This window comes from Aspergillus stella-maris (assembly GCF_047715825.1).
Source record: "Aspergillus stella-maris strain CBS 113639 unplaced genomic scaffold BDV14scaffold_15, whole genome shotgun sequence".
NCBI classification, from domain to species: Eukaryota; Fungi; Ascomycota; class Eurotiomycetes; order Eurotiales; family Aspergillaceae; genus Aspergillus; species Aspergillus stella-maris.
Genome location: NW_027396809.1, coordinates 352,908 through 380,173, shown reverse-complemented (window position 1 = coordinate 380,173; position 27,266 = coordinate 352,908). Strand labels below are relative to the sequence as shown.

The following is a 27,266-nucleotide window of genomic DNA, read 5'->3' as shown; positions in this document are numbered from 1 at the left end:
GCCTTGGCGTCATCCTGCATCGATCATCATCTCGATATGCACTTGCAAAACAAGCAATCAAAGGCCCTGATAAAGCTCGTGAGTGAATCGATTGGCTGCCGACTTCTATCACGGATAGCACATGAATTTGCCGCGGAGGCGCCCGGCTCCTCCGATATTGTTCGGGGGACTCGATGTTGTGAAACGCTCGCCTTGTATCGACTTTTTAGGCTGAGGCCGTTGCACGAAGGTTTGTATTTGGAAGTGATTTGCATTTGACCTGTGTTTGGCATTTGATTTTGATATCAACTCTGTCGTCAGCTTATCGTTCTTCACTTCATTGCTCATCTCAGCTTGGGCTGGTGTGCTTATCCTGGGCAGCCATACGTGGTTCCTGCCGATCGATCTATTGAGATCAAGGATCAAGACTTTATTCTCACCGCAACATCAAACTAAGTGCAGTGCTGATGTCTGCTCAAGGTTATCCAAGGAAGTCAAGGCAGGAGCTCAGACAAATTCCAGGGTCGCTCCTTCCTCAGTCGATACTGATAGACATGTTGATAAAGGGGAAGGCGCGATCCTCGGTTGCTCTTTCCTTGTTTGTTGTAGAAGTAGGGCGCCACAGATATGGCAAGTACGTTACGGTATACAGGATCGGCCCTTCCTTTTTTTGGAGAATGACTTTGAGCGACACATAGATCGAGAGGGCTGAGATAAGACTTGATTTTCAGCCGGGGACTGGACGCTGAGCTGAAGTTGAGTTTTCCATGCGTATGCGGGTTGCCCTATCCGGGAGCGAAATTTGGTGATACAGGGTGACACTCAAGTTACTGAGTTGGCCAGATATATCACCATCTCGACGTAACCATAAGCGATCAGAAAATTCAGCATTGATCCATCTATCCTACCTCGTCTTCGGGGTATACCGTCATCTATCTACAGTCACTACCTATTCTATTTACATCGCTGCACAAGCCCTTCCACAAGCTCATTGAATTCCTGCTCCTTCTCCCACGGCAACATATGCCCACTGCCCTCCCAAACCTTGAATAGGATCCCCTCGCCCAGCTCCTTGTTTAACAGCTGTCCATGATGATACGTCAACATTCGATCGACAGTACCATGCAGAACTGCAATCCTCTCACGTCCAACCGCGTCAGCTAACGCCTTCAACTGCTCAGGCGTCTTATGATGCCATCCACATGCAATAATCTGCATGATGAACCCCATTTTCGAGAACCCCTCGGGATCCTCAAGCTTCTTGAGCCGACCAGCAGCGAACCGGTCGCGTTTGGTCGGGAAGTTCTTCTCAGGATCGTCATATTCATTGTCAGGCTGCACGAGAAAGTCCGCTGGGAACAGGGACCGCGCAAGCCGCTCCAACTCAACATCCATCTTCCGCGGGATAAACATCTCTCCCCGCTCCCTCAAATTCTCCAGAAACGGCGCAGTCCGCTCAATTCTCGGCGCCGTACAGCAAAGCGTCAAGCTCGCCAGACGGTCGGGGATAAGCGAAGCCAGCTCCTGCGAGATCATTCCGCCCATACTGACGCCGATAACGTTGATGTCACGCGTTGGCGAAGCGGAAAGGTCAATCCAGTTTAGGTGTGTGAGAAGGTCGAGTGCGTCTTGTGCCATCTCGGACGTGGAATAGCGGGTTATAGGCTTGTCGGACTTGCCGACGCCACGGTTGTCGAAGACGAGGCAGGAGTACTCGGAGGCGCGGTCGTGACCGAAGAATTTGGTTTGGCGTTTCCAGTCGCCGTGAGCGGCCATTAGGCCCATGATGAACTGAACACGTTATTGTTAAAATGGGGTTGAAATGGGCGTTAGTGGTAGGGTAGGTACGTACGACCATCTTTATCGGCCCCGTGCCGTGAATCTCATAGTACAAGTTGACCGGCCCTCCGCGGCGGCCTTGAGCGACGGGACATGTGCCCGTTGTAGTTGGTGTAAGCTGCCATTCATGTTTGTATGCTGGGTGATTGACAAGCTCAGCGGCAGTGAGGGGAGCCATCTTGTCAATTGGTTGAATATGAAAAAAAGATGATGATGTCAAAGATAACGAAGAAAGATAGTCCAGGCACAGGACAGACGACCAGACCTCGACCGCTCGGCGCTTGCGACAAAGTCGGGATGGGCCGAGGCTGCTGTGGGGCAAATGACGATTGGCCACTCGAGATTAGTCATGCATGACGTAGTTCCTTTTTGTGCACGCCGCTGACTGCATTAGACTGCAGGAGTCGTGATAGCCTCATTCAAATCCTGTATCTGGAGACTACGGGTCTCAGCGCCGAATGTTTCTGAATCCAGCACTAGCGTACATTCGTACCACACAATTGATCGCAACAACATACGAAATGGTCTCTAAGAAAGCATACAGACGGGCCGAGGTGGTGCGCTTCACATGAGGGGAACCATGTGGAGTGGTTCTGATTTATGACCAGACCATGGCCACCATCATTTTTCTTTCCACAATCAACCTTTAGAATCTTCGATCGACAGAAAAAATGGCCTCAGACTCTCAAATCGTCTTCTTCCACTACCCCTTCTCGCCCTTCTCCGCGCGAGTCCTCTACTACCTCACTCTCCGCGGCATCCCTTACGACCAATGCGTGAGTACCCTGCAGCCAGCAACACATCCCAACACACCACCACTAACTAGAATTACAGATCCAACCCAAAATCCTCCCCCGTCCAGACCTCAACCGTCTTGGAATCAAATACCGCCGCATCCCACTCCTCTCTATCGGCCGTGATGTCTACCTCGACTCCGCCTTGATCCTCCGCACGCTCGAGAAAATCAAAGGCGCGAACCCGCCCTTCTCAAGCCAAACAACCCCCGCGCAGCACGGAATCGAGGGCCTCTTATCGAAATTCACCATGGAAACCGGCCTCTTCAGGAACATCGTGCAGATTCTTCTCCCCAGTACACCGCTCATGCACGACGAAGCATTCATGAAAGACCGGATGGACATGATGGGCGGTGGAAGTGGGGGATCAGCGTCTGATTTCGCGAAATTTGTTCTTGCCGGCCGATCTGATGCGATTGTTTCTGTTAAGAACGCGTTTCAGTTCCTGGAGAGTACGCTTTTGGCGGATGAACGCGATTGGCTTGCTGGTACGGAGAAGCCGGGATTAGCGGATATTGAAATGGTCTGGCCTATTCACTGGCTTGTTTCTGTTCCTGGGGCGCTGCCGGAGGAATATATTTCTGCTAGTTTATATCCCAGGGTCTTTTCTTGGGTTGAGAGGTTCCAGAAGGCTATTGAGGAGGCTAAAAAGTCGGCGCGTGAACCGGCGTCGCTTTCTGGGGAGGAGGTTGCGGAGATACTCAAAAAGGCTGTGGCTGATGGATCTGGTGATGTGGTTGATGAGGGGGATCCGCTTGTCAAAGAGAATGGGTGGAAGAAGGGTCAGATGGTACAGGTTTGGCCTAGTGATAGTGGCTCTAGGCATAAGACTGTGGGGAGACTGCTTGGGCTTACCGCGAAGGAGACTACCATTGAGACAGTTGAGGGGGATATCTCTGTTCGTGTGCATGCGCCGAGACAGGCTTTTCAGGTTGCTGAGGTATCGGCGGAGAAGGCGAATCTCAGTTAAGAGCGGACACTGTACATATAATGTTCTGAAAGTGTACTGATATCGATTGACGTTGCATATTGTCTTGCAGGTTCCTTGCTTGGAAGCTTGAATGTCCGTGCTGAAGCACGAAAGCTCTGCGACACTAGACAGGAAACTATAATTGAATTTCTAAGGAGAAGTCTTTTCCTGGACTCGGACCAATGAATAGTTCCTGGCAGCATAGATCATAGGTACAGAGTAGTATACACCTGCAGCTAGAGAACCGCCCTCTTGGCAGCGGGACCGGGGCCTTATCACCCCTACCGATAAGCACTGTCAGTGACGCAAGGACGCAGGGGAATCTCCAGCCTCCGTCAATAATTCTACTTTCCTCCCAACAAACACCACCACCAATACACCCCTCCCCATTTTCTCTCCAATCTCTCACCCTCACCCCCATCCTCACCCATTCCTCAACTCTCCTATATCCGAACCCACCAACCTCAACAATGGCAAGCAACGAAACAACCTCCCCCCCACCAAACCAACACCACATAGTCTGCCTCGAAGAAACCCACTGCCCGATCCCCTCCTCATTCACATTCCCCCACACGTACACCGGCTACACCAGCACAACGCGCTCAGAAACCGAAATAACCCACCGCCTCCGCGACGCCACAATCGCCATAACTACAATCGTCCCCATATCCCCCGCCGTCCTGTCTCAATGCCCAAAGTTGCAAGCCGTGATTATCATGGCGACGGGCGTCGAGTGGGTTGATGTCCCCGCGTATAGGGAAAGGGGTGTAAGGGTTATAAATTGCCCCGGGGCTAATGTGCAGAGTGTTTCTGAGCATGCGATAGCACTGTATTTTGCGTCGAGACGAAAGGTTGTTGAGTTGCATGTTGCTATGGCGAGTAGTGAGGAGTATGTGAAACATCGCACGCTGGCGCATAGGTTCAAGGGGGGTCCACCGCATACGACGTTGCAGGAGATCGTCGCTATAATCGGGTACGGGGCTGTTGGGAAAAAGATTGAGAGTGTTGTTCGGGCTTTGGGAATGCAAGTTCTTGTTGCGGAAAGGAAGGGTGTAATGGGGACTGATGTGCGCGAGGGACGGGTATCATTCGAAATCGCGATCCAGCATGCGACTGTTGTCATGGTCTGCGTGTCAAAGACACCAGATACAATTGGGCTTATTGGCGCGGATGAATTGAAATCTATGCGAAACGACGCACTGGTCATTAATGTCGCGCGCGGCGGGATAGTGCATGAAACTGCGCTCGTCAAAGCGCTGAGGGAGAACAAGATCGCAGGTGCCGCAACGGATGTCTTTGAAGTTGAACCGCCTGTTAAGGGTGACTCTGTGCTGTTGGAAGAGGGGATACCGAATCTCATTCTCTCGCCGCATATAGCGTGGTTTTCGGAATCGACGATACGCAATTTGCAGGATTTACTCGTTGAGGGGGTAGAGGGGTTCGTGGAGGGTGGGGAGGGGTTGGTTAATGTTGTTTGTTAGCCTAATTGATGGGGTTGAGTGTTCGTTTGCGTGGACTGGACTAGACTAAGGATAGAGCTCTAGAAGAGCCCAGCTTCATCAGTAAACGCTACGCAGCCGCTGACTGCATCTTTGCTATAATGCCTGGCTGGGGTTCTGATTTCTAGCTATAGATATGGACCAGGCTACCTACTTCTCTGCTTCCTTGTCATTATTGCTCTCTCTTCCTCGTTTCTTGAGAAGCGTTGCGCGGTCCATACAATATGGCCGGCACCTCTGTACTCCAGTCCATCTCCATGCCACTGGTGATCCAGCTGTGGTGGATCTGAGCCCAGTGTGCTTAGAACATTCCATTAGGTAGTGTGGGAGTCACTGTCGGTTTTGTATATATGTAGGTAGCTGAGATTCGTGGGAAGTGGACTCCATGAAGAGTCAAACGATGGGAAGTATGACATGGCGCCGCAGATTATTTACCATAACTAGCTGAACTTGTAATCAGTGCCTGCGCTCAATTGATGTATTGAATTGAATGTATGTATCCAGTTGCTTAGATATACAACATCTAATGACTTATCTACATCCTATATGTACCTCCCCTTACCGTCACACAATCAGGTCTCTAACATTGCTCAGATTTTTCGTCGAGTCCTCTGTGGTTTTGTACAAGCTCTTCTCGGCTAGCTCTGGACTACCCGTGCTTGTAGCTGCTGTTGCTGCTCTCTCCGAGGTAGACCCTATACTCCCCGTAGCCGAGCCTGAGTGTCTCATGCTTGTCGGGTCCAGGCTCGTAGCTGCTTCCACATTCAGCATTCACCAGGGTATATTCTGAGCTCTCCTCAACAAAATCTTAGCTCATCACGTCCATCCTTGGAACAAAACGTTGCCTTGTTGGATTGAGAGCTTGGCGTGGCTGATCCTGCATATCGGGTTTTTGTTGCTGGCTCCCACCCCGTGATGATTGCTTTCAAGCTATCTTGTACTTGTTCTGAAGACTTAGGGCTTGGATCGTCATCTTCCACGGGTGGCTGGGTGCTTTTCGCAGTGGATTGAGTGCTGGGATCTTCATATGTTGTTCTTGGGATCGTTTCCGTTTCTTCTGCTTCATAGCTTTCTGTGGTTTGTTCCGAGATCTTTGCTATAGGGTTTGGGCTGGTTTGGGCGGATTCCGGGCTGGCTGTGCTTGTGAATGATGCCGTAGTCACCAAGGTAGAGGACTCTGCGCTATCGCCGATTGATTGCGAGCTCTGCCTGCCTGGTTCTAATCCCTGAGTGTCAGTGGCTGGTGGCGAGCTCTGCATGGCTTGTTCCATAGGCGTTGTAATGGAAGGTTTGCTAATTACTGAGTTCGAGGCCTCTGTGTTTGAAACAGAGCGGTATATACCTGGCTCGGAACTGTGTTTGTCTGAACCTGAGCGCACAGCAGTCGGCCTCGAACTTGATGTTGGGCTTGACTTGGCAGTATTTTCTCGTTTTCTGGCTCTGATCGGTTTCCTCGGGGCTATGCCAGCCCCGAACAAAACTTCCTCAACATTTTTCATGGCCTCCTGCCACTGTTCATCAAGCTGAACCTGCTGTTGCTGGGGAACATCCTGCCAAACGGACTTGAAATGCGCCAACCGATCTTCCCGACTCACTACCCTGTGAGAGGTAAACTCTGCGCTCAAGTTTGCCGTCTCCTTAACCATGTCGAGCGGGGCCATATCTCTTGAAGGAAGGGAAGCAACCCTCGCATTCCTCCCCAAAGGCGAGCAATTTTGCCAGAGCATGCCATCTTCAGTCCCTTTTTTCTTGAAATGAGAGTAAAGTCTGTGTCCAAAGATGTGTAGAACGACCGGCGTGAAATATTTCATGCGATGGAAAATTTGCGCTGGCTCGTCGCGATAGAACGGCAAGGCTCCTAGAGGCTTAGAAACACTATAGTCATCTGGGTTTGTGTCATGCTCGAAATTTCCTCGATGTATGCCAGTACGGCGGTCAACGTAGTCGGGGCGCACGTGAAGAAACACTTCGTGCGCCTTTGTGGTGGTGAGAGTCACAGCACTCTCATTATAGTAGGAGGAAAGGGGATACAGTTGGGTTGGAAGATTGCGTAACCCATACTGAGACCATTTCTCAAGCACCCTCTCATCGAATGTTCGCCAAAACGGGTGGCTTTTGAATTCGCTTGCGGCTTCCTCACGGGTTCTCCAGAGGTCGCGTTGAGTTGTCGCGCGTGCTGCATGACGGAGTGTGGCTTGCGTCACGTCAAACATCGGATGAGCTAAGATCAGGCCACTGAATAATTGAGGGTGCGTGAGAGCGAGAAAAGCTACCTGCGACGCGCCCATGCCATGGCCAAACCCAATAATTGGTGAGCGGAATTGGCCAGAGAATTGGTTGACTAGGCTTAGCAGATCCCGGCTATGGTCGAACCAACTGGCTGTAACACAGTGAGATTGCACGTTCTTACTTGTCGAGCAGGAGACAGCAACTAAGAAACAAGAAGCTCACGATCATTGCCCAAGATCGACTCATTCAGTATACCACTTTGGCCCTGCGATGCGACATCTGCAATCCAGATAGACCTGATGTTAATGTTCCTGCTGGCCAGGCTCTCATACAGGTCGTCCCAGAAAGGCTCGTACAGCTCCTGGACGGTATTTAGCGCCTGAAGTCGCGATGTGTTAAACATGATATAATACCTTTGGCTTGCCATTTGCATGCGCGCCGATAAAGGTGACGTCGCTTTCTTTGGGATTTGGGTTGTTCTTGGGGATGTACTGCTTCACGGCGAGTCGAAGGTCATGTTCACGGCCTGGTTGGACGCAACCTAGACGCTCTCGAAAGGGCTGACATGGGACAGTGTGCTCGACGACGTTGTAATGGGAGAGGTGTCTTTTCGAGGCTGTATTGAGATAGCCCGACGATCTAAAGGGCGGTCTTCCCCGCATTGTAAGAAGTGGATAGGAAGAGGAACAGAAAAAGTGTTTACAAAGGAAGAAGTGGATCTGGCCTGTCAGTGTTCTTAGCCGACGCCCTTCCCCACGTTCTTGGCATCTCCCACTTCTTTCCTTTGTCACGTCACTCACCATGTCTCCTTCTCGTCGCGTTGCTGTTATCCAATGGGCGATCAAGGTACGCTATTTTGTCTAGGTCTTTGATTGTCACTGATTATCCCTTCTAGAACCTCGCCGTCGAACAAAACCACGCTACGGCATGCGACTACATCCGCTCAGCAGCCGCCCAAGGCGCCGAGCTAGCAGTCTTACCTGAGTAAGCCTATATATCGTGCTTAAAGCCCAGGCAATACTAATAAGTGCTTAGATATCACCTCTCCGGCTGGGCTCCTGAAGACCCTCTTTTCGCCGTCCAAGCCGAGCAGACAGCCAAATACCTCTCGGCCTACCAGGCCCTCGCCAAAGAGCTAAACCTCTGTCTTGTCCCGGGAACAATCGTTGAAAAGCATCCTCATCCTGATCTCAATTCAAAGGAGAGGGAAGGGGACAAAGATGCATATGTCCTCTATAATACAGCCTACTTCATCTCCAACACTGGCGTCATTCTTGGCCGCTACCGGAAGAAGAACATCTGGCACCCTGAGCGGGCGTACCTCACTTCTTCTGCGGCGGAACCGCATGAGGTCTTTGATACCCCGGTTGGAAAAGTGGGACTGCTGATATGTTGGGATGTTGCTTTTCCGGAAGCCTTCCGCGAGTTGATTGCTGGAGGTGCGGAGATTGTTGTTGTTCCTACTTATTGTATGCTTCCTTTTACCGTCAGTCAGCGTCGCCAGACTAACCAGAACAATAGGGGGCCGCTACGACGCTTCACCTGCAGCGCTCAAGCACAACCCGAACTCAGAGGCTCTCTTCCTCGACACCACACTAACAGCGCGCTGCTTTGAGAACACCTGCGCGGTCATCTTCGCCAACTATGCCGGCACTGACCAGTCTCTAGGCATGTCGCGGGTGGTACTACCCATTGTCGGACCAGTGGCGAAAATGGAAAATGAAGAAGGTGTTCTTGTTGCCGAGATGAACATGGAGCTTGTTCATCTTGCCGAAGAAAATTATAAGGTGCGAATGGATCTGGGGAGAGAGGGGTGGTACTACTCTTATCGCCATTCCACAGGTGCCACTGGAGGGCCGTAGATGAGACTCAAGTAATTGCGAGGCTGAAACTGTACAGTACCAAGAAAATTACATGATCATGATATAAATGAGAGCCACAAGCATCTCTACTATAAATCTATTCAAATAGATCACCCAAATAGAAAGGAGCAAAGTGACTGGGCTCAATTGCATCTTCCTTGTCAATGAGAATTTACGTGACAAAAGAGGAAAGACCATGGTTCATTGCACCGGCCAATCTGGGTATACATTGAGACCCTCGCATCAGGAAGGTACAATTGACTGCGTCACTTCCACCTCACTTGGTTCAACAAGGGCTATGAGTTTTAGGGGTGGTTTACATGCCTGGTATCTTCTTGAAGTAACCATACCATCAATAGACAACTGACCTCTACAAAGGTTTAGGTTTTGCTAATCTTACTTGAAAGTTCTCTACAACAATCATATGCTTTCAACAAGCAGTAGAATCATCTTATTTTCCTCTCACTGCATAATGCAGTATAATTTTCTGATCATTGATACAGCTCTACTATTAATTTACTAAAGAACAGCAAGTAGGCATAACTGTTGGATTCCCAAAGATAAGATAAGAAACTAACTACTGGGGAGTTTGGGATAGCCATGCTTGGGTAAGGTAAGTCCTCACTTGTAACCTTGTACAGCCCCATTCCTCAACACCCTACCCATCAGGCATACATGCCCTATCATCATGCTTCAGCAGTGGTCTCGCTCAGGATCCGCATGTTGTCACAATCACATCATTCCTTTATATCACATAAATCATTGAGCATATCATTATTTGCGTTTCCCATCTGTATGACCAGGTCCCTATTTTGGGTTAGACAATTAAATCAACTGACTATCACTTCCAACTCAAATTGTACTCACTTCTTAATGTCTACTCCCCTGCTTGCTTTGGGGACAGAAGTGGCAGCGGCTTCTGCTGCTCTTGCTTTGGGTCTTGCTTTTGCGCGTTTTCGGCTGGTTACCCTCTCTTGGGTCCTGGCGCGCGGCAGGTCATCTGGAGGAGTGATGAAAGTTAGTATTTAATATAGTAAAGTCAGTTGGGTGCTTGATCAGACTATTCTCACCTTCCTCTGAAATCAGAGGATCAAAGAGGCTATCGAAGGAAAAGTCTCTATCCACTGCCGGGCTTGTGTTTTGAACGACTGTCTGGAGCCGCTGCTGCAGCCCAGTCTCAAGGACAGATTCAGCCAGTAGGACTCTGCCCGGTCCGTATTCCACCTCCTCGTTCAATAAAAAGTCTTGGGAGGCTTTGACAACATCTTGGACAAGAACAAGATTATCTGCGTAAGGGGTAATGGGACTGGCTTGTCAGTTTGCATTCTTGTTTTATGGGGAGTGTTTGGCGTTGTTGCTCGGCTGCTATGGATTATGGTGGTGGTAGAAGCGGACTAGAGACTAAGGGCTGGAGAAAGGGAAGGAAAGAGCATACCAGAATGGACATTGTGTTACTATGTTGCAGATCGGAAGCCAGCTGTTTTATCAGAAGGAAGAGAGTGTGAGAGAGATTGAAGATGCAGTTGCCTTAATTCAGAGGGATGGATCTGGTTGTTCAAGGGAATGGTCTTGACAATAAGCTCAATGGATAGAGGAGGCTTGTCAAGAGAAGAGGAAAAGTAAATCAGTATAGGATCAGGAGGAGAGAGAAAAAGAAGTAAAAGAATTAGGGACAGGAACACATGTAAATCAGAAGAACTAAAGAATACCTATAGTGCCAGACCAAGAGGCTCTGCTCTTATAACCCTAACACAGAGCCCATTGTTCTGGATGGCTCTCAAGTCCCGCAAGTCCACAGCAATACCCATGGTGAACCACGATACTCAAGAACCTTCCTTATCCACGCCATACCCTATAGAACCCCCATCCCTATAACCAGAGACACCAGAAAACCCTTATTGTCTGCAGTCAACTAGGGGTGCGTAAGAAGTGCCCATGTCTCCCATCCTACCTTCTACAAAACACCAAGAACAAGAGGAACAGAATCCGGTCATGAGGAACATCTTAGGTCTCCAAAGTAAAAACCCTCTACCTTAAAGATCTCATCAAAAGCAAATCCCGCCCAGGTCAGACATTTTCTTCTCCTTTCCTGAACAACTTACAACACATCTCCTTCCTTTACCCAGACTTACTTCCAATTTCTGTCCAAATGCAGTCCACATGCACCGGTAAGTATATGGTACCACACCCATAAATAAATATACCTTTACACACCTGCAGGCCAATTGGCTGGCACTAGGTACTTGCTTAGAGAGGGTTATTTGGCCCATTGGCAGGATGGAAATGATGCATGCGAGTTTGTTTGGAATTGGTGGCTGTTCATGTGTGTTCCATGTGGGCCCATGGGGTGTCTTGGGGACTCTGGGGACTTGTGACATGGGTAGCTTGTCAAGTGAGGTCTTTCTGTCTTGGATTCTGGACAAAAGAAGCATGCCTAGGTAGGTACCTAGCTGCCGGTTCAGAGACAAGGATGTTGAAGGCATGATCGTCGCCAAGGCAGGGTCGTGAGCTGAAGCAGAACACAACAAACCAGTATCATTTACAAAAATAGTGATAATAGAGGTAAGATTACTATACATTCCACAAAAAGAAACTTAATACTAATTGTCTTATTCTAAAGTAGCGCAGCGCGAAAAGCATCATCATTACCTAGCGATACAAAAATTCCATCGGAAGATTCTCTCTCAGGCCGAATTATCAAATCTTGATCTTGAACTTCAAATGCGGCCGTAACCGTAACCCTTTGCTCATATAAAGACAGGAGAAAAGCACATATCAGAAAGCATGGGGAGCACCGACACCAGCACCGCACCCGCAAAGCAAACATAAAAAAGGCATATATCCCGTGATTTGCACTGAACAAAAGAAATTGAAGGATGTAGTTGCGAATCTTTCCCACCGAGCTGAACCGGACGGAACCAAACCAAGACGTAAACGAAGACGCGGACGCAAAAACGAGGATTGGGAATCAGAAGCACAACGAAATGGAGCAGAGGTCAATACGCAGTCTAAAGTGTTAGCGATTACTGAACCTGGCTGACAATTTCGCTGGCGCGGCCGAGGCTCTCGACCATTTGTTGGCACTCCTTTCGTCGACGGATGGTGTAGTCGGATTCCTTGAGAAGGTCGTCGAGTTCGGCGTTGCGGTACATGTTCTCGAGCAGCTCGCGCTGCATGCCCTCTTTCGAGAATCTGGGACTGTTAGCACGTACCATTTCTAGTAGAAAAAGGTACACTTACTGCACAAGGGTGTACATGATAGCCTTCGGGACCATGTCGATCATCGTGCGCTTGACAATGTTATAGTAGGATGTGATGAGGAGCTCTGTAAAGACATTAGCATTCAGGGATTACAAATTTGAGTAAGATACTTACTGATAACTTCAACCTCGGTGCTTTCCCGCTCAGACAAGGCAGCGGAAGCCTTGAGGTTGGGCGGAGGAGCCTCCATAGCAGCCATCTTCTTCTTGTTCTTGGAGGCCCAGAAACTGCCAAAGAAACCAGTGCTGCCAGTGTCGGCGGCAGCAGCAGCGGCGGGATCGACGGACGGGCTGTTGGCGCGAGGAGGGAGAGGCTTGCCCGTCTTGGGGTCGACCTGTGTGGGCTTTGAAGCGGCGTGACGCTCGTTGACAATAGCCATAGCCTGTTATGGTTAGTGACTGCTGCGAACAGTTGAGGTGGGTATACTTACGCGGTGGCCGTTGAGAAAGTCGGGATGGGCGGTGTTGATGTAGGTGGACTCCATGGCAATGAGATCACGAACAAGCTTGTTCGTGGGCTCCATGGCCTTCTTGAAGAAGGCAATGACAACAGCGTGGAACTTCTCCTTCAACATGGGGTAGCGGCGGAACAGCTGCTTGTTCAAGAGCTGTCCAAGGATACGGACCAGCTCGTCGTAAACCAATGAGATACACTTCAGACTGGGATCCTCGAGACGTGTAATTTGTTGCTTGACGATAAGTTCGAAAGCTGTTGTTCCGATGAAGAGAGCAGGTGAAGAACCGGACGAGTTGAACAGGATTGTTCGGATGTCGATATCCTTGACTTGGTCGAAGGGGTCGACCGCCTTGACACCGTTGGAATACAGCTCGTGGAACACGAAACTAATACGGGCACCACCAGACAGCTCGATGCTGGAAAGCTCCTGGTTGTTACCCTCGAGCACTGTCCGGTACTCGTTGCTGAACTCTGTGATAATGTTGAGGATGATGTTGGCGCTGTTGCCGAGCATAGAGTCTCCGAGCTGGGCCAATTCGGACGAGTATTTCTGGAGAGATGAGGAGATGCGGGACTTGATATCGGGGAGCGTCTGCTTGATGTGCATCATAAGGATCTAATGAGGTTAGCTTTGCGCTCGCAACGAAGGCAGCGGGTAGTTTACCAAGTTGAGCTTCCTGGCAAGGTAGGGCGTTCCGCAGTAGGAGGCCTTGTTCCGGTAAGCCTTGTGGTTCTCGAAGAAGTTCTTCTCGTTCTCCAAAGCGTAGGAGATAGGTCGCTTGTTTTCAATATCGCGCTGTCCACGGTTGACGACGGGGACGTAACCCAGGCGCAGAGGGATAATCCTGCCAGCAAGAATATCCACCACGTCTGTACCCTCGTCCATCAGATCGACCTTGGATAACACACCGATTGTGCGCTGACCCTCAGGGTCCACCTCCCGCGCAAGCTTCAACCCGTCGGAGTTGGCAAGATCCTGGTTGGCGGCCGTCACGGCGAGAACAATAGCGTTGGGCTTGCTGATGTACTTCAAGACCATGTCGCGAATCTGCTTCTCGATGTCTCGGGGCTGGTCACCCACCGGCACCTTGGTCAAACCGGGCAAATCCACCAGTGTGAGGGTAAGAACGTTCGGGGAGTAGATGCGGAGGTTGATGGGAGCGGCGGAAATACCGGCGTTGCGGCCAACCTTGGTCTCGGTCTCGCGGACGATCTCATCGCGGATCTTGTTGAAGTCGTAGAACTTCTGGCCCGGAATGTGCAGGAACTCGCCATACTCGTCTAGGTTTGCTTCCTTGTCTGTCGTCTCAAGCTTCTCGTCCTGAACACCGTTCGCTTGTGAGGGCTTGTTAATGAGCTGGAGGATAAGCGGTCGTCGAGTAACAATTCCGGAGCCACGGGGGAGGCTTGGTAGGGAGCTCGGTTAGCGACGCGCGGCCTGGAAGAGGTACGATAATTGCGAGCAACGGCGACAGCACTTACAAATCCCGGCCGACGATGTTCTCTAGAACAGAACTCTTTCCACTGGACTGCGAACCGACGACTGCGATCTGGGGCAAATCGATGGGGTTTTGGACCTGGCGGAGTCAACAAGCGGTGTCAGGAGGAGGGGTCGCGGTGACGGAGTTGAAGGGTAGGGATAAGGGATAGAGGCGAGGGGAACATACGCCGACTGTGGAGAAGACATCCTGAAGCTTGTTGACCAGCGAGATCAAGCTGGGGTCATTGACGTTTATCCTGTCGTCGCATCGCAATGGGTCAGCTAAGCTCGGGGTCAAGCACGAGGGGTGACGGTCACGCACGAGTAGCCAGATGTTGGGCTTGCCATGGCTGGCAACGGTAATGTAAGATGTTTCGCTTCAAGCGGATAATAGCAAAGAAGGTAAGGAGATCAAGAGGTGATGAGTAGAGAAAGCGACGGGGACTGTTGCGGTGGAGAGTGAAGAGTAGTAGTGTGGATGGCGAGCGGCCAAGTTTCCAGTCGGAGGTCGAGAACGCAGAAGGACGGAGAGGCAGCAACAAAGCTGTTTGGGCACAGGCGGTGGTGCGTGCTCTTTGGGTCCGGGCGGTGCGCCCAACTCCCGCCACCACGAGACCCAAACAATGAATACTGCTACCTACAATATTAGGTAGATGAAATAAACAAGTTATTACTAGGATATTACGCAGAAGAAGCTGGAATCGTCTAGTAGTATTGACAAACAAAATAACTACAGAAAGCTGCTATGCTACAAGCTCTCAACTGATATAGACTGAAATAACACGCATATTGTTCAAGGTATAATAGCAGTACGTTTCGTGATTTACTCATCCGACACCGAGGCAAACCGCTCCGACATGGTCTGCAGGATCTTCTCGTACTGTTTGGAGTTAGCATTTGGTCCTTGAAAACGCCAAAGACAGCTCTTACCTTGGCGGACACCTCTTCCTGGTTGTCGGGAACCTCGAACTTCATGTTCCGCAGAGCACTCTGAATGTCGGTGGTGGCGTCGCGGACCTTGGGCCAGCCCTGGCCTTGGGCGATCGCCTTCTGTGCCTCATCGTGGTATCCCATGAATGCCTTCATCATGTACTCCGTCTTCCAAAGAGGACAGAACTGGTCGTAGTCACTGTATCCGTTCTGCTGGAGGAAGTCATCCTTGACCATAGCAGCCACGTCCAGCGTAATCTTGTCAGAGTCACCAAGGGCAGCCTTTCCGACCAACTGCACGACCTGGTCAAGATCCTCAGACTTTGTCAGAAGCTCCTGAACCTGCGTACGCAGGCGAGGGAACTCGGGGTGGTGCTTCTCGTAGAAGGTGTCGAGAACCGTTGTGTACTTGCTGTATGAAATTCCTGTGTTGATCGAGGGGAAGTGCTTGCGTTGAGCCAATTTCTTGTCGAGACCCCAGAAGACCTGGACGATAGACATCGTACTGGTAGTGACAGGATCTGAGAAATCACCACCAGGGGGACTGACAGCAGCGACGATACTGACACTACCGTCTCGCTCGGGGCTTCCGAGAGCGGTACTTTTTCCGGCACGCTCGTAGAAGGAGGCAAGCTTGGAACCAAGGTAAGCAGGGAAACCTTGGTCAGCAGGCATCTCTCCGAGACGACCAGAAAGTTCACGAAGAGCCTCAGCCCATCGGGAACTGGAGTCGGCCATCATGGCAACGTTCTTGCCCTGGTCACGGAAGTACTCCGCAATAGTGATACCAGTGTAGATGGAAGCTTCACGAGCAGCGACAGGCATGTTGGAGGTGTTAGCGATCAAACAGGTACGCTTCATGATGGGTTCCTTGCGGCCGCCGATCTCGATTTCGAGCTAGAAGACCCATTAGACTGCGGCCATCACCTTTTGAAGATATTAGAGCATACCTCGGGGAAATCCATCAACACTTCAGCCATCTCGTTGCCACGCTCACCACAACCAACGTAGACAATGACATCACTGTTGGAGAATTTGGAAACACTTTGGGAGATGACAGTCTTACCGCATCCGAAAGCACCAGGAATACAGACGGTACCACCCAAGACACTAGGAAAAAGAGAGTCCAGCACACGCTGACCGACAATGAAGGGTGAATCCGCAGACTTCTTGTCGTTGACCGGTCGTGGCACACGGACAGGCCAGGTGTGCATCAATCCGTGTGTAGACTTGGTGCCGTTGAATTCAATCTCCAGCAGTTGTTCTTCGACCGTGTAGCTGCCAGCCTCCGCTATCCGGGTGATGGTACCCTTTGCGCGGGGAGGGAGAAGGATTTTGTGGTCGCTCAACAAGCTGTTCTCAAAAACAGTACCCCAGATGTCACCGCCTGTAATGTGGTCGCCGACCTTGTACTTGCCGGGCTTGAAGTCCCATTTCTTCTTGCGGTCAAGCGCGTTGACCTTGATACCACGGGGAATGTAGATACTTTCCGACGCGTCGGAGATGGCCCGGAGGGGACGCTGGATACCGTCGTAGATTGTTTCCATCAAACCGGGACCGAGTTCGACGGAGAGGGGCTTTCCAGTTCGCCAGACGGGGTCACCGACCGTCAATCCAGCTATAATACCACATATTAGACCATATATTCTTCACCGAAGCGAGCAGTCATGGAGAGCGATGGACGGTACCTGTTTCCTCGTAGACCTGAACGGTGGCCTTATCGGCTTCGATACGAATGACTTCTCCGACGAGCTGATCGTGACCGACTTGACACTAGAAGCAGGAGATGTCAGCAAAGATATCATTGACGATGATAATCTGCTCCAAACGACAGAGCTCGATGGCCAGGAAGCTCACTCACCAGCTCGTACATAGCACATCCGGTCATGTTCTCCGCCACGACGACGGGACCGGAGATGGAGAAAACAGCACCTTGCTGAGCATCGTCAGAGCTCGAGGAGCCCTTTTTAGAGGGAGCCATGGTGTCAGAGGGCGGAGGGGGGATAGTGGAAGTGGACGAGAAGAGGGGCTGCGGCGAGCTGGTGCTGTCGCTGGAGGAGGACGGAGTGGGCGAGACGGGGAGCGGTGGCAGGTCGGCCGGTCTGGGCGGTGATGACGGGCTGCTGTTCTGCGATTGGGAGGCACTCTCAGCAACACCACGGTTGGCTATCAAATCCAGCAGCGATGGACGGGATTTCAGTCGACGAACGCCCAATCCCAACATATGCTTCTCGAATTAGCCGTGCAGGACGAGACATCTAGGCAAAAGGAGAGTTCCCCGTGGTTTGGGACCGCTTAGCTAGTTAGCCTCAGGCGCTGAGTAAGGTCCGATCTGCTGGTTAGACTCGGCATTGCACATCACCGGACACTGCACAGGCCAGGTCCATTGTCAGCTTATATAGGTACAGATACAGACTCCGTCTTGGGTCCTTATGACAGATACAACTCGTGCGACTTCTGTGGATCACTGTGCTATTTACAGCTCCCGTCACCGGAAGCTTCTACCCGCCAAGCAAGATTCATTGCTTAAAGCAAGACTTACGGCTCGAATTTAACGCCAGATGAATATGCTGCCGGGATTTATATGCATTCAGTTCTATATCAGATTGGCTTTGGAAGTCGATGACTCGTGCTGCAAGCGTCATGCACCCTTCATGGTTTCCCCGCGATAACACCAATCAACAAAGCAAATCGGGATCCCCGCATTTTCATACATCTGCTTGACAATGGGTTCGAAAACTGCTCGGTTATATAGCAGCTCCTTCACATGCCTTGACTATATCCCACTATAGACTTCCTCGATCCGTGGATTGGCACCCGCTTCTCGGCTCTTTGCCCCTCTAGGGATGGGCTCCAACTTCCACAGGGGCCACGTTAGATATGATAGAATCAACCAATATCACGACCAAAACTAGCAGATGATCATATGCTTCATTGTATACTGCAAAATGGTATATTATACGCCCTTCTACCCTTGGGCATTCGACTGCTATTATACCCTTCGGCTCTCTTTGCCACCCACTGCAGCTACAGTCAAGCCAACATGACCCGTCGAGACATACACACTCACTGGGATATTTCTTTCGAATGGACGGAACACCATCGTACAGAGGAGCAACTACGCCCTTTGACTTTTACCTACGATAAGCTAGCCGATGAATGTATTGCTCGGCTCAACCAACTTTCACCTCCAGAGAAGTATCGTCCTAAAGCTGGAGAGCCTGCAACCAAAGCACCAAAGCGTGACCTGTTCGCGCTCCTTGAGAAGCACGCAAAGGATGATCCTAAGCTTAAAGAGCTATGGATGGAGATAAATACAGTCCCTGACTGGGTCGACTGGGGTCAGATCAAGAGAGGACAGGAGGTGTTCTTTCGATATGGAATGGCAATACTCAATGTGGTACGTACTCTCCGACTATTGTAGGCATCAAGGCTAACATGTCCTAGCTAAGCTTTCAAAGCTTATTAGGCGGGATGTAAGCGTTCTTTTACGTGATGTTGAATTGTTCTTGCTGACTTTTACAGGGGCGCCAACCGCATTGTTGAGACTTTGGCCAGGACTGGAGGCTTCTCTGCAGAAGTTGTCCGACGGAGACTTCTAGAGACTCTTCAGCATATCCTTCAAGTTTCACTGTCCTTGGACTCCATCAAGCCCGGAGGTGCGGGCCACCAGTCCTCAGTGAGAGTGAGACTCCTGCACTCCTCCGTCCGGTCCCGGATCCTTCAACTCGCCAAAGAGAAACCTGAATACTATGACGTTGAAACGTTCGGTATCCCGGTCAGCGATCTCGATTGCATCGGGACTATCAACACCTTTTCAACTAGCGTCGTCTGGATCGGGCTTCCTCGACAGGGTATCTATCTGAAGGAGAAGGAGATTGAAGACTACATCGCTCTTTGGAGACTTGTTGCATACTACATGGGCACACCACACGATATCTTTGCAGACTTGACAACCGCCAGAGCGTATATGGAGTCAATACTTGAGTTTGAAGTTGACCCCAAACCGATCGGACAGGTCCTTGCGAAGAACATTGTTATCGGTCTTGAGAATACGGCGCCAAGTTTCGCCTCGAAGGAGTTTATGGAGGCTATGGCCAGGCATCTCAATGGCGATAAGCTCTCCGATCGCCTAGATATTCCAAATCCAAGCCTTTACTACCAGACGCTCATCTACGGCTACTGCTATTTCGTCATGTTGATAGCATACTCGAATCGAGTCTTTCCGCTCCTCGATAAAGCATGGATTGCGGTTTGTCTCCTCATGCATGCGTTTGGTTGACATTGGGCTAATCAAATGCAGGTCCGCCGGAAGATGTACTACAAAATAATCATGGACAAGGAGCATGGCCTTGGAGGCGAAAGCAATTTCGACTTCAAATATGTTCCCTGGTTCACCCGCATGACAAGGTTGGGAACACGAAAGGAGAGGACGGTATCGAAGCCGGGAGTCGAGACACTGGCTCAATTGGGCGTCATCGCTTTTTTTACCTCAGCGGCGACCGTACTTTACGGGACTGTGGCAGGTGTTCGTCTGCTGGGTCAGCAGAAGCTGTTGCGTGCGTGGTAGCGTGCTGTACGGTTTTATTGTAGTCGGATCAAGGACGGTAATGAATTGCAAGCTCGATTTTCAATACAAGGCTCATTTTTGACAGCCGTTAGTAAATGCCAGGAACAAATTCACTTGGCTGAAGTCACTATCTACAGAGTAAGTCCTCCGATCCTGCTCCCGTCTGGCGTGGTGGATCTAGAACCCCGACTACTCCGAGCTACTACTTCCTGCCATCGCCATGATGACGACATCCCCATCAACACGGCCACCAGCATAAATCCTCTCGCGTGCCTCGTTTCCAAAATTAAATCCAATCACAAAACACCTTGAAAATAAATAAATAAAAACTCTAATAATTTTCCGGATCACCTACTTGCAGTGGAGGGATAGCTGGGGAACAGAACACCATGCCATCCAGCCTCCTAACATCCTTCCTCGGCGCCCTGCAAGCCTGCGTCTCCGTTCTTTTAACCCTATCATATGGTGCTGCGGCTCGCAAACTCGGTCTTATCCAGCGGCAGTCTATACATGATGTTTCGAGTTTGGGTGTTAAGGTCCTTCTTCCAGCGCTGATATTGGTACACCTGGGCGAGCAGTTGCAGTTGGGGAATGTGCTGAATTATGTTCCTGTTTTAGGTACCATCTCATCCCTACTTTCAAACTACCTATGGCAAGAATAACTGACGATGGGAACAGTCTGGTCAATCCTATACACACTCTCCTCAATTGGTCTTGCGAGACTTGCGTCCAAGGTGCTCAATTTGCCGGATTGGGTGACGCCGACGTGCGCATTCAACAACACTACTTCCCTGCCTTTGCTCCTCCTACAAAGTCTTGAGAGTGTCGGGAGTCTAAAGATGATCGTCAGAGATGGCGAGAGCGTATCCGAGGCCGTTGCACGCGCACAAAGCTACTTCTTGCTTTGTGGTGTTCTTTCAAAGACAATTGGGTATATCGTTGGACCGAAGATGTTGACTGGCGGCACTGGAAGTCAAGACCAAGAGGATGCAGATGAAGATCACGAGCAAGACCAAAACGGCCACGAACCCTTCTACACAATCGAAGAAGGCGGCGACGAAGAGTCTCCCCTTCTCAACCGCGGGAATCAGAAGAAGTCCAAACACGGCGGCAAAGATATTAGTTCTAAATTCGCGCATTTCGCAAAAACGCTACCGCGCCGTCTTAAAGAAACTATTCTTCCGCCGTACGATAATCCGACTGCGGATATGGCTATCCTGTGTACGCTTATTGGTGGTGTTCTGGGTCTCGTCCCGCCATTGCACAAGGCCTTCTTCAATTCTTATGAAGAGGGAGGGATATTCAATGCTTGGTTGACGACATCTATCAAGAACACAGGGAAATTGTTTACGACGTTGCAGGTTCTTGTTGTGGGTTGTGAGTTGGCAGTTAGTTTTGAGAAGATGCGAGATAACAAGGATGGCGGCAACGATAACGATGAGAATGGTGATGACGCCGATACGATTCGTGGAAGTGGAAGCTACGACAACGGCAGTGAAAGCGAATCGAGTAATCCTGGTGTCAAGGCGATCTTGACGGTGTTTTTGATTAGGCTTGTTGTTTGGCCTGCGTGAGTCCCCTATCATACCCTTTCTACCTCATCATGTGGACCATAAATGAACCCTGCTAACGACATTGCTGCAACAGTCTGAGTATCTCCATAATCTACGGTCTAGCCCGCAAAACATCCCTCCTCCGCTCCGACCCAGTCCTCTGGTTCTCCATGATGCTTATGCCTGCTGGGCCACCTGCTCTTGTGATCCAAGGGTTAGCGGAACTAGCGAAGGCGAGCGAGGCGACGAAGATGACGATTGCGAAGACTCTGACTGTATGTTTCCCGCACCCAATTTTGGAATATGCCTGCTGTTAGTTAGGAGAGGCGCTGACTTGAGTTTGATACTAGATTATGTACATCCTAAGCCCTTGCATATCGTTTACGATTACGGGGGCGTTGAAGGCTTGTCAGAGTATTTTGGATAGCAAGATGGCGTAGATACCCTACGACTGATATTATCAAAATACTTGAAAGTTATACAATTACATTTGGACGAATAGAAGGATTTGATAGAAGATTACTAAAACCCATTCGATTTCTCAACACCGTTCATTTATTATTCATTTCATCGGTCATCTCATCTCATCAAACTTCATCAACTACATCACATCCTAAAAATAACATTCAACAACACCCAGACAGAATAATCTGTACAGGGAATCGGATCATCATAGTACACGTCGTCGGTCTCGTCAACGGAGCATGCCATATCGAGTCGAGTAGACTAGCTTCAGGCTTGCTTCAAATTAGGAGGGGCGATTTACTTCTGCAGAACTATTAGCAACCCTCCCCATCCCATCAAGCAAGGCAAGAAAAGAAATCTAGGGAAGGGGTATACATACTCCACACTCCTTACATTGGCAGTTCTGACCGCAAGAGCAAGAGTTGGGACCAGAGCAGTTGCAGGTGTTTCCCGAGCCACAGCCACAGCCAGCCATGATTGCGTGATATGTGTTTTGAAAGACGGAAGATGTTTTTGTAAGTTGTTGTGGGTAAGATCGAGCTTTGTATCGTGGTTGATGTATAGATTTCCACGGATGGTAGGTAGGGAGGAAGATCTGATTAGAGAGCCCGGGACGGTTTATATGGGCGCGCGAAGGCGATGTGGAGAAAGAGGAGAGATCATTATGAGGTCAAGAGGGGGGGTTGTACCACGGTACGGTATGGGTTTTGTTTTGTGGGAGGTGGATGGGTGATTGGGTGATTGGATGAGCTTCGTTCAAGGTGTCATGCTGGAATTCTATTTGGCTGGGAAGTGGTACTCTGTAGAGACCTGATCTGGATCTTCCTGGAGTCTGGACTTGTCTGTAGGTGTGGTCGAAGGTTTTCGATGGTACTGGAGATAGGTGGTAGGTAGGTGGTTTACCTTACTTACCTCACCGGTTGGGATGCTGTGCCACAATGACGGTATTCGTGTAACTAAGGAATGCTTGTAATAGGCTGCGTTTTGGCCGGTTTGTACAATTCGAAGTCTGGGGTTTTCGTGTAAAAGTACTTTATTCTGTGATGCTTAGAGGCAGCTTTCAGGCTTCCGAGTCGGTTTGTAAGCACAGTAAGCAGCGAGATAGGCGTCTGGCTAAGCACAGTAGTAGATAAAAACTAGAACCTGTGACTGTAAATAAGTCCCCATGATGTGTCGGGCTGATGAATGATGATATTGTAGGGCCAATAGAATCAAAGAATCAAACGAGCGTGATGGCTGATTAGGTCAATGCCTAGTAGCTTGCAAGAACAGCCTCCATGGCGTCAAATGTCCTTGTCAAACATTAGTACCTGACTCGAATTACAGTAACATTAGCTAGCAGCGCTGATATGGCTTCTGCTGCGTTGTTCTAGGTCTGCTTTGTTGTCTGGCACGAGCTGGGAACACATAGTCACTTGGCAGGTCGGAATGAACTAGTCTGTTCAGGCCGGAATAAATACTCGGATTAAGATGTTTAAGTCCACGATAAGGCCGGTTTGAAGCTTGTATTTAGAAGGTAGCGGTGTTTGTCGGTAGAGTGCTGCATTGTTGAGCGACATATTTTGGTACAGGCGGAGAGCGATCTATACGGAGATGAGGTGGAAGGACAGTAGAAATATCGCAAGAGTAATCAGAACATTCATCAAGATAACATAGCAGCTAGTAGAATCCTGCAACATACATGGCTTAGTAGAGATCTGAACTCGTGCTTTCACAAGTTGAGAGAGCGGATGGGCGCCGGAGAAACAGTTCTGACCATCGCCGAATGCTTCAACCTCATCTGTCGGTCTACTTGCCTCATGCTTCCTCCCCTCTCACCTCGCCACTTTTTACTCCTGCTCAACCCGATCTTCTATCTCTCACACTTCATTCAAGGGAAAACCCCTTGATCTCAGCTCGTCGTCCTTTACCTCGCTCCTCCACCGTCTCCTCGTCGCCTTGTGGAGCTTGGCGCCTTCCCCAGTACCTTCGGGCCCGATAAGACCTCAACCACTCCACCCGATCTGAGCTCTCCCCTCCCGCTACTTCACCACGAACCTGTCACCATCCTCCCGGTTTTCCCATCTGCACAACTTCAGACTGCACGTCGAGGTAAGGGTTGAAGGGCTCCTGACCTGGATCGAGCTCAGGGATAGGGTACTGAGCTTCCAACAAGCATCAGGGACCCACCACTGATATACGTCTGCTCTCCTGGTTCTCCGACAGAGCCGGGCGGAAAGGGCAGATAGGAAGTATTCGATCTGGCAGACTTTCCTCCTCCTTACTCGCCCTCCTCCGCGGCCCCCGACCTCTCCGACCTTCCTCTTCTACCCGACCCTACCTTTCGACCGAGCGCCGACTCCTCCGCTAACAGCACCTCGGCTTCACCGCAGCAAGAAATCGTCAGCAACGGCCATCGTTCAGGTGCTTCCGAGCGCTTGACCTCTAACAACCGTCGCCGCCGCCGCAGTTCTTCAACTTCACCTGATTCTTTTACAAACGGACAAGGGGGCCCTGCAGGAGGTCACACGGCGACAAGCGAAGCAAACTATTCAGAACAGAACAATACACACTCCGGTACCCCATCAGAGGGCTATCCTCCTTCCTCCAAGCGCAGGCGCCTGGCAAACATGCGACCAGATGGAATTTCGAGCACAAATAACTTTTCCCAGCTGTCAAAGGGCGGGGCCGCCTCGCCCGCTCAAAAGGCGGCCCTTTCAAGAGCTCTGAACGGCCAGGTCTCATACTCTAGCTCGAATGGAGATGCAAGCATGGAGGGGGTCCAGAGGCCCTCACGAACGTCATCATATTTCAACCATGATCGTGAAGAGGTGACGAGGATACTCATCCAGAGCCTCTATGAGCTTGGTTACAGTGGATCGGCTCAATTACTGAGCAAGGAAAGCGGCTATCAGTTAGAGAGCCCGGCGGTGGCTATATTCAGAAACGCAATACTTGAAGGACGTTGGGACGAGGCGGAACGTATTATGATTCAATCGTTCCAACCACTTGAGCAGGGACACAACGAGGATGAATCAACGAGCACGGAGAAGCTGGCTTTAGTGGATAACGCTGATAAGAGTGAAATGCTCTTCTTCCTTCGACAACAAAAGTTCCTGGAATCATTAGATGCTAGGGATCTTGGGAGTGCGTTGAAGATTCTTCGTAAGGAACTGAGTCCCTTGGATTACGACACTGGACGCTTGCATGCCCTTTCAAGGTCAGAAACTGCACACTCCCCATTGTCGCCAGTATTAACCATCTCCTAGTCTTCTCATGTGCCCTCCGGAACACCTTCATGACCAGGCCGGGTGGGACGGTCCCATCAGATTCTCCAGAGAGCGGTTGCTTTCCGAATTGTCAAGTAGGTTCACCAAACCATCCTTTTCGTACCTGACTAACAATAGAACAGAATCGATCTCCCCTTCGGTAATGATCCCGGATAATCGTCTTGCCACATTACTAGACCACGTCAAGCAAAATCAGATCAACCAGTGTCTTTACCACAACACGGCTGTATCACCATCTCTGTACTCGGATCACATGTGCGACCGAAATGATTTCCCGTCTGGCACGAAACTAGAGCTCACTCAACATTCCGACGAGGTCTGGCACTGTCAATTTTCTCATGATGGCACGAAGCTAGTCACGGCGGGCCGAGACAGCATCGTGATCATCTATGACACGAGTACATTCGCGGTTCTCCACAAGCTGGGCGAGCACGAAGATGGTGTTGCTCATGCCGTTTGGAGCCCGGATGACTCCAAGTTGATCACTTGCTCACAAGACAGTACAGCTCGCATTTGGAGCATGGAGGTATGAGCTTTCCATTTAACTTGCTTTCGAGAGACTGACCACTATGACAGACTGGGAGGTGCCTTTTGACCATTAACCACCACACAGAACCAGTAACTGCGGCTGTCTGGGCCCCTGATGGTGAATCGTTTGTAACGGCGTCTCTTGACAAGAGTTCACAACTTTGCCAGTGGGACATTCGTGGCCGTAAGCTCCATTGGTGGCAGAGCAATTTCCGCGTTCAAGACTGCGCGATCACACCCGATGGGCGACGACTGATTGCCGTCGACGTGGAAAAGAAGATCAGAGTCTTCAACTTTCTCACTCGCGAGGAGGAATATACTCTACCGTTGAAGAGCAAGGCGACTTCCGTCGTTGTGAGCAACGACTCACGCCATATGCTTGTGAACCTAACAGAGTGCCAAATCCAGCTAATCGACATCGAAACGACAGAAGTCATACGCCGCTTTCAAGGCCAAAAACAAAGCAACTTCATCATCCGAAGTACATTTGGAGGAGCTGCGGAGAACTTCATAGTAAGCGGCAGTGAAGGTAAGCGCTCCGAGCCGTTTTGAACAATGTCTGCTAACTGCTCTAGACTCTCGCATCTACATATGGCATAAAGACAACGGGACCCTTGTTGAGACGCTTGAAGGACACTTGCAGGGCTGCGTCAATTCCATCTCGTGGAATCCTGCTGATCCCGGCATGTTTGCCTCTGCAGGTGACGACTGCCTGGTCAAGATGTGAGTTCTAGTACTATAATATGAGAAATTGGCACTAACATATTGTAGATGGACGAGAGAGCGCGATGTACATCCTAGCAGTACGCCTGGACAACGGCGTTCCGTGATCGGGAATGGCTACGCGCGAACAAGCGCCTTGCGATCAACATCAAGCTTCTAAACACCAATTGGTGTCCACACAAATTCATATTTATAACCTCTGCATATACAGCTCTTCTCATCCATCAACGACGCTCTATTCAGTACAAGTCGCAGGCGCCACAATTTTTGGTCTCACAGATTGTCATACCTATCTTTGCATTCGTTCTCGGGCGTTGACGTGGAACCTTCTCCTCTTCCTCCCCTTAGCATTTCCATCCTATGGGTGCTGCGTATCTATACATTTTTTTTTTTTTTTGCTTTATGACATCCATACACAGGATCCCTCTTCCCATCTATCTGTCTATCTATCCATCCCCTTGCTTTTGGTGATCCAGTCCCGGCGGTCCAGGAGTACGTTGGGTGTAGCTACTTATCCATTCTTTGAATGACCTGTTCTGCTTTTTGCTGCCTTGGTTGGGTTCGATTCATTCCGCCCACTCACACTGAACATGACTTTGTGGGTTCTTAGACTTGGTCTTCACGCTAGTTGTTTGTTGATAGGGACTGTTTTTGCGGCCCTGTGATATAACAAATGGATACACAACTATTATATACGCCTGATTCTAGAAGCCACATATCTATATGAGAGGAGTATTAAGAGGAAATACCCGAGCCTACCATATTAAGGATGGAATACTTCGTTCAGTCGAGGCCGAGACTACATATGCTCTGAAACCAGAACAAGGCGAGGAGAAAAAACAAGAGATATGAATTCAAT

At 50.1% G+C, this 27,266-nt stretch overlaps 9 protein-coding genes across 9 annotated transcripts; 6 read left to right on the top strand and 3 right to left on the bottom strand.

Moving 5' to 3' along the window:
* Positions 1–574: 574 nt before the first annotated feature.
* Positions 575–2,032, bottom strand: BDV14DRAFT_170226 (alpha/beta fold hydrolase). Its single transcript, XM_073768175.1, has 2 exons — positions 1,832–2,032; positions 575–1,770 (listed from the first exon to the last, which is right to left on the bottom strand). Exons 1-2 carry the CDS (start codon positions 1,994–1,996, stop codon positions 934–936), a joined length of 1,002 nt encoding a protein of 333 aa, XP_073630180.1. The 5' UTR covers positions 1,997–2,032; the 3' UTR covers positions 575–933.
* A 67-nt stretch (positions 2,033–2,099) lies between these two features.
* Positions 2,100–3,650, top strand: BDV14DRAFT_32821 (glutathione S-transferase family protein). The gene is made up of 2 exons (XM_073776555.1): positions 2,100–2,594; positions 2,653–3,650. The coding sequence occupies exons 1-2, from the start codon at positions 2,490–2,492 to the stop codon at positions 3,580–3,582; spliced, it is 1,035 nt and encodes a 344-aa protein (XP_073630179.1). The 5' UTR covers positions 2,100–2,489; the 3' UTR covers positions 3,583–3,650.
* A 286-nt stretch (positions 3,651–3,936) lies between these two features.
* On the top strand, positions 3,937–5,223 carry BDV14DRAFT_32801 (D-isomer specific 2-hydroxyacid dehydrogenase). The gene has a single exon (XM_073776554.1). It carries the CDS (start codon positions 4,053–4,055, stop codon positions 5,061–5,063), a length of 1,011 nt encoding a protein of 336 aa, XP_073630178.1. The 5' UTR covers positions 3,937–4,052; the 3' UTR covers positions 5,064–5,223.
* Positions 5,224–5,542: 319 nt separating this feature from the next.
* On the bottom strand, positions 5,543–8,106 carry BDV14DRAFT_170220 (Alpha/beta hydrolase family-domain-containing protein). The gene is made up of 3 exons (XM_073768174.1): positions 7,724–8,106; positions 7,533–7,671; positions 5,543–7,461 (listed from the first exon to the last, which is right to left on the bottom strand). Exons 1-3 carry the CDS (start codon positions 7,970–7,972, stop codon positions 5,879–5,881), a joined length of 1,971 nt encoding a protein of 656 aa, XP_073630177.1. The 5' UTR covers positions 7,973–8,106; the 3' UTR covers positions 5,543–5,878.
* BDV14DRAFT_170218 (carbon-nitrogen hydrolase family protein) lies at positions 8,107–9,468 on the top strand. The gene is made up of 4 exons (XM_073768173.1): positions 8,107–8,156; positions 8,206–8,294; positions 8,346–8,779; positions 8,832–9,468. Exons 1-4 carry the CDS (start codon positions 8,112–8,114, stop codon positions 9,170–9,172), a joined length of 909 nt encoding a protein of 302 aa, XP_073630176.1. The 5' UTR covers positions 8,107–8,111; the 3' UTR covers positions 9,173–9,468.
* A 2,727-nt stretch (positions 9,469–12,195) lies between these two features.
* Positions 12,196–17,523, bottom strand: BDV14DRAFT_188539 (vacuolar ATP synthase catalytic subunit A; the record flags this gene model as incomplete). The annotated part of the gene is made up of 12 exons (XM_073771082.1): positions 12,196–12,364; positions 12,413–12,497; positions 12,548–12,815; positions 12,864–13,505; positions 13,554–14,295; positions 14,372–14,466; positions 14,557–14,626; positions 15,197–15,249; positions 15,300–16,196; positions 16,250–16,917; positions 16,988–17,072; positions 17,161–17,523. The coding sequence occupies 12 exons, from the start codon at positions 17,521–17,523 to the stop codon at positions 12,196–12,198; spliced, it is 4,137 nt and encodes a 1,378-aa protein (XP_073630175.1).
* An 819-nt stretch (positions 17,524–18,342) lies between these two features.
* On the top strand, positions 18,343–19,869 carry BDV14DRAFT_198309 (oxygenase MpaB family protein; the record flags this gene model as incomplete). The annotated part of the gene is made up of 4 exons (XM_073772907.1): positions 18,343–18,699; positions 18,747–18,775; positions 18,825–19,551; positions 19,603–19,869. The coding sequence occupies 4 exons, from the start codon at positions 18,343–18,345 to the stop codon at positions 19,867–19,869; spliced, it is 1,380 nt and encodes a 459-aa protein (XP_073630174.1).
* Positions 19,870–20,117: 248 nt separating this feature from the next.
* Positions 20,118–21,950, top strand: BDV14DRAFT_170206 (Auxin Efflux Carrier superfamily). Its single transcript, XM_073768172.1, has 4 exons — positions 20,118–20,487; positions 20,548–21,439; positions 21,517–21,697; positions 21,773–21,950. Exons 1-4 carry the CDS (start codon positions 20,259–20,261, stop codon positions 21,860–21,862), a joined length of 1,392 nt encoding a protein of 463 aa, XP_073630173.1. The 5' UTR covers positions 20,118–20,258; the 3' UTR covers positions 21,863–21,950.
* A 2,546-nt stretch (positions 21,951–24,496) lies between these two features.
* Positions 24,497–26,567, top strand: BDV14DRAFT_198307 (WD domain protein; the record flags this gene model as incomplete). The annotated part of the gene is made up of 6 exons (XM_073772906.1): positions 24,497–25,086; positions 25,136–25,230; positions 25,279–25,682; positions 25,733–26,213; positions 26,260–26,407; positions 26,456–26,567. 6 exons carry the CDS (start codon positions 24,497–24,499, stop codon positions 26,565–26,567), a joined length of 1,830 nt encoding a protein of 609 aa, XP_073630172.1.
* Between the last annotated feature and the right edge of the window lie 699 nt (positions 26,568–27,266).

Excerpts from the sequence above, each read along its gene's own strand:
- BDV14DRAFT_32801 (XM_073776554.1), top strand. The coding sequence starts at position 4,053 with ATGGCAAGCAACGAAACAACCTCCCCCCCACCAAACCAACACCACATA.
- BDV14DRAFT_170220 (XM_073768174.1), bottom strand. The coding sequence starts at position 7,972 with ATGCGGGGAAGACCGCCCTTTAGATCGTCGGGCTATCTCAATACAGCC. Across the intron at positions 7,672-7,723 it reads ATGCAAATGGCAAGCCAAAG|GAGCTGTACGAGCCTTTCTG; the intron begins GTATTATATCAT and ends AATACCGTCCAG. Across the intron at positions 7,462-7,532 it reads GTCGATCTTGGGCAATGATC|CCAGTTGGTTCGACCATAGC; the intron begins GTGAGCTTCTTG and ends ACTGTGTTACAG.
- BDV14DRAFT_170226 (XM_073768175.1), bottom strand. The coding sequence starts at position 1,996 with ATGGCTCCCCTCACTGCCGCTGAGCTTGTCAATCACCCAGCATACAAA. Across the intron at positions 1,771-1,831 it reads CGGGGCCGATAAAGATGGTC|TTCATCATGGGCCTAATGGC; the intron begins GTACGTACCTAC and ends TAACGTGTTCAG.
- BDV14DRAFT_170218 (XM_073768173.1), top strand. The coding sequence starts at position 8,112 with ATGTCTCCTTCTCGTCGCGTTGCTGTTATCCAATGGGCGATCAAG. Across the intron at positions 8,157-8,205 it reads TTATCCAATGGGCGATCAAG|AACCTCGCCGTCGAACAAAA; the intron begins GTACGCTATTTT and ends TATCCCTTCTAG. Across the intron at positions 8,295-8,345 it reads GAGCTAGCAGTCTTACCTGA|ATATCACCTCTCCGGCTGGG; the intron begins GTAAGCCTATAT and ends ATAAGTGCTTAG.
- BDV14DRAFT_170206 (XM_073768172.1), top strand. The coding sequence starts at position 20,259 with ATGCCATCCAGCCTCCTAACATCCTTCCTCGGCGCCCTGCAAGCCTGC. Across the intron at positions 21,440-21,516 it reads AGGCTTGTTGTTTGGCCTGC|TCTGAGTATCTCCATAATCT; the intron begins GTGAGTCCCCTA and ends TTGCTGCAACAG. Across the intron at positions 21,698-21,772 it reads CGATTGCGAAGACTCTGACT|ATTATGTACATCCTAAGCCC; the intron begins GTATGTTTCCCG and ends GTTTGATACTAG.
- BDV14DRAFT_32821 (XM_073776555.1), top strand. The coding sequence starts at position 2,490 with ATGGCCTCAGACTCTCAAATCGTCTTCTTCCACTACCCCTTCTCGCCC. Across the intron at positions 2,595-2,652 it reads GCATCCCTTACGACCAATGC|ATCCAACCCAAAATCCTCCC; the intron begins GTGAGTACCCTG and ends CTAGAATTACAG.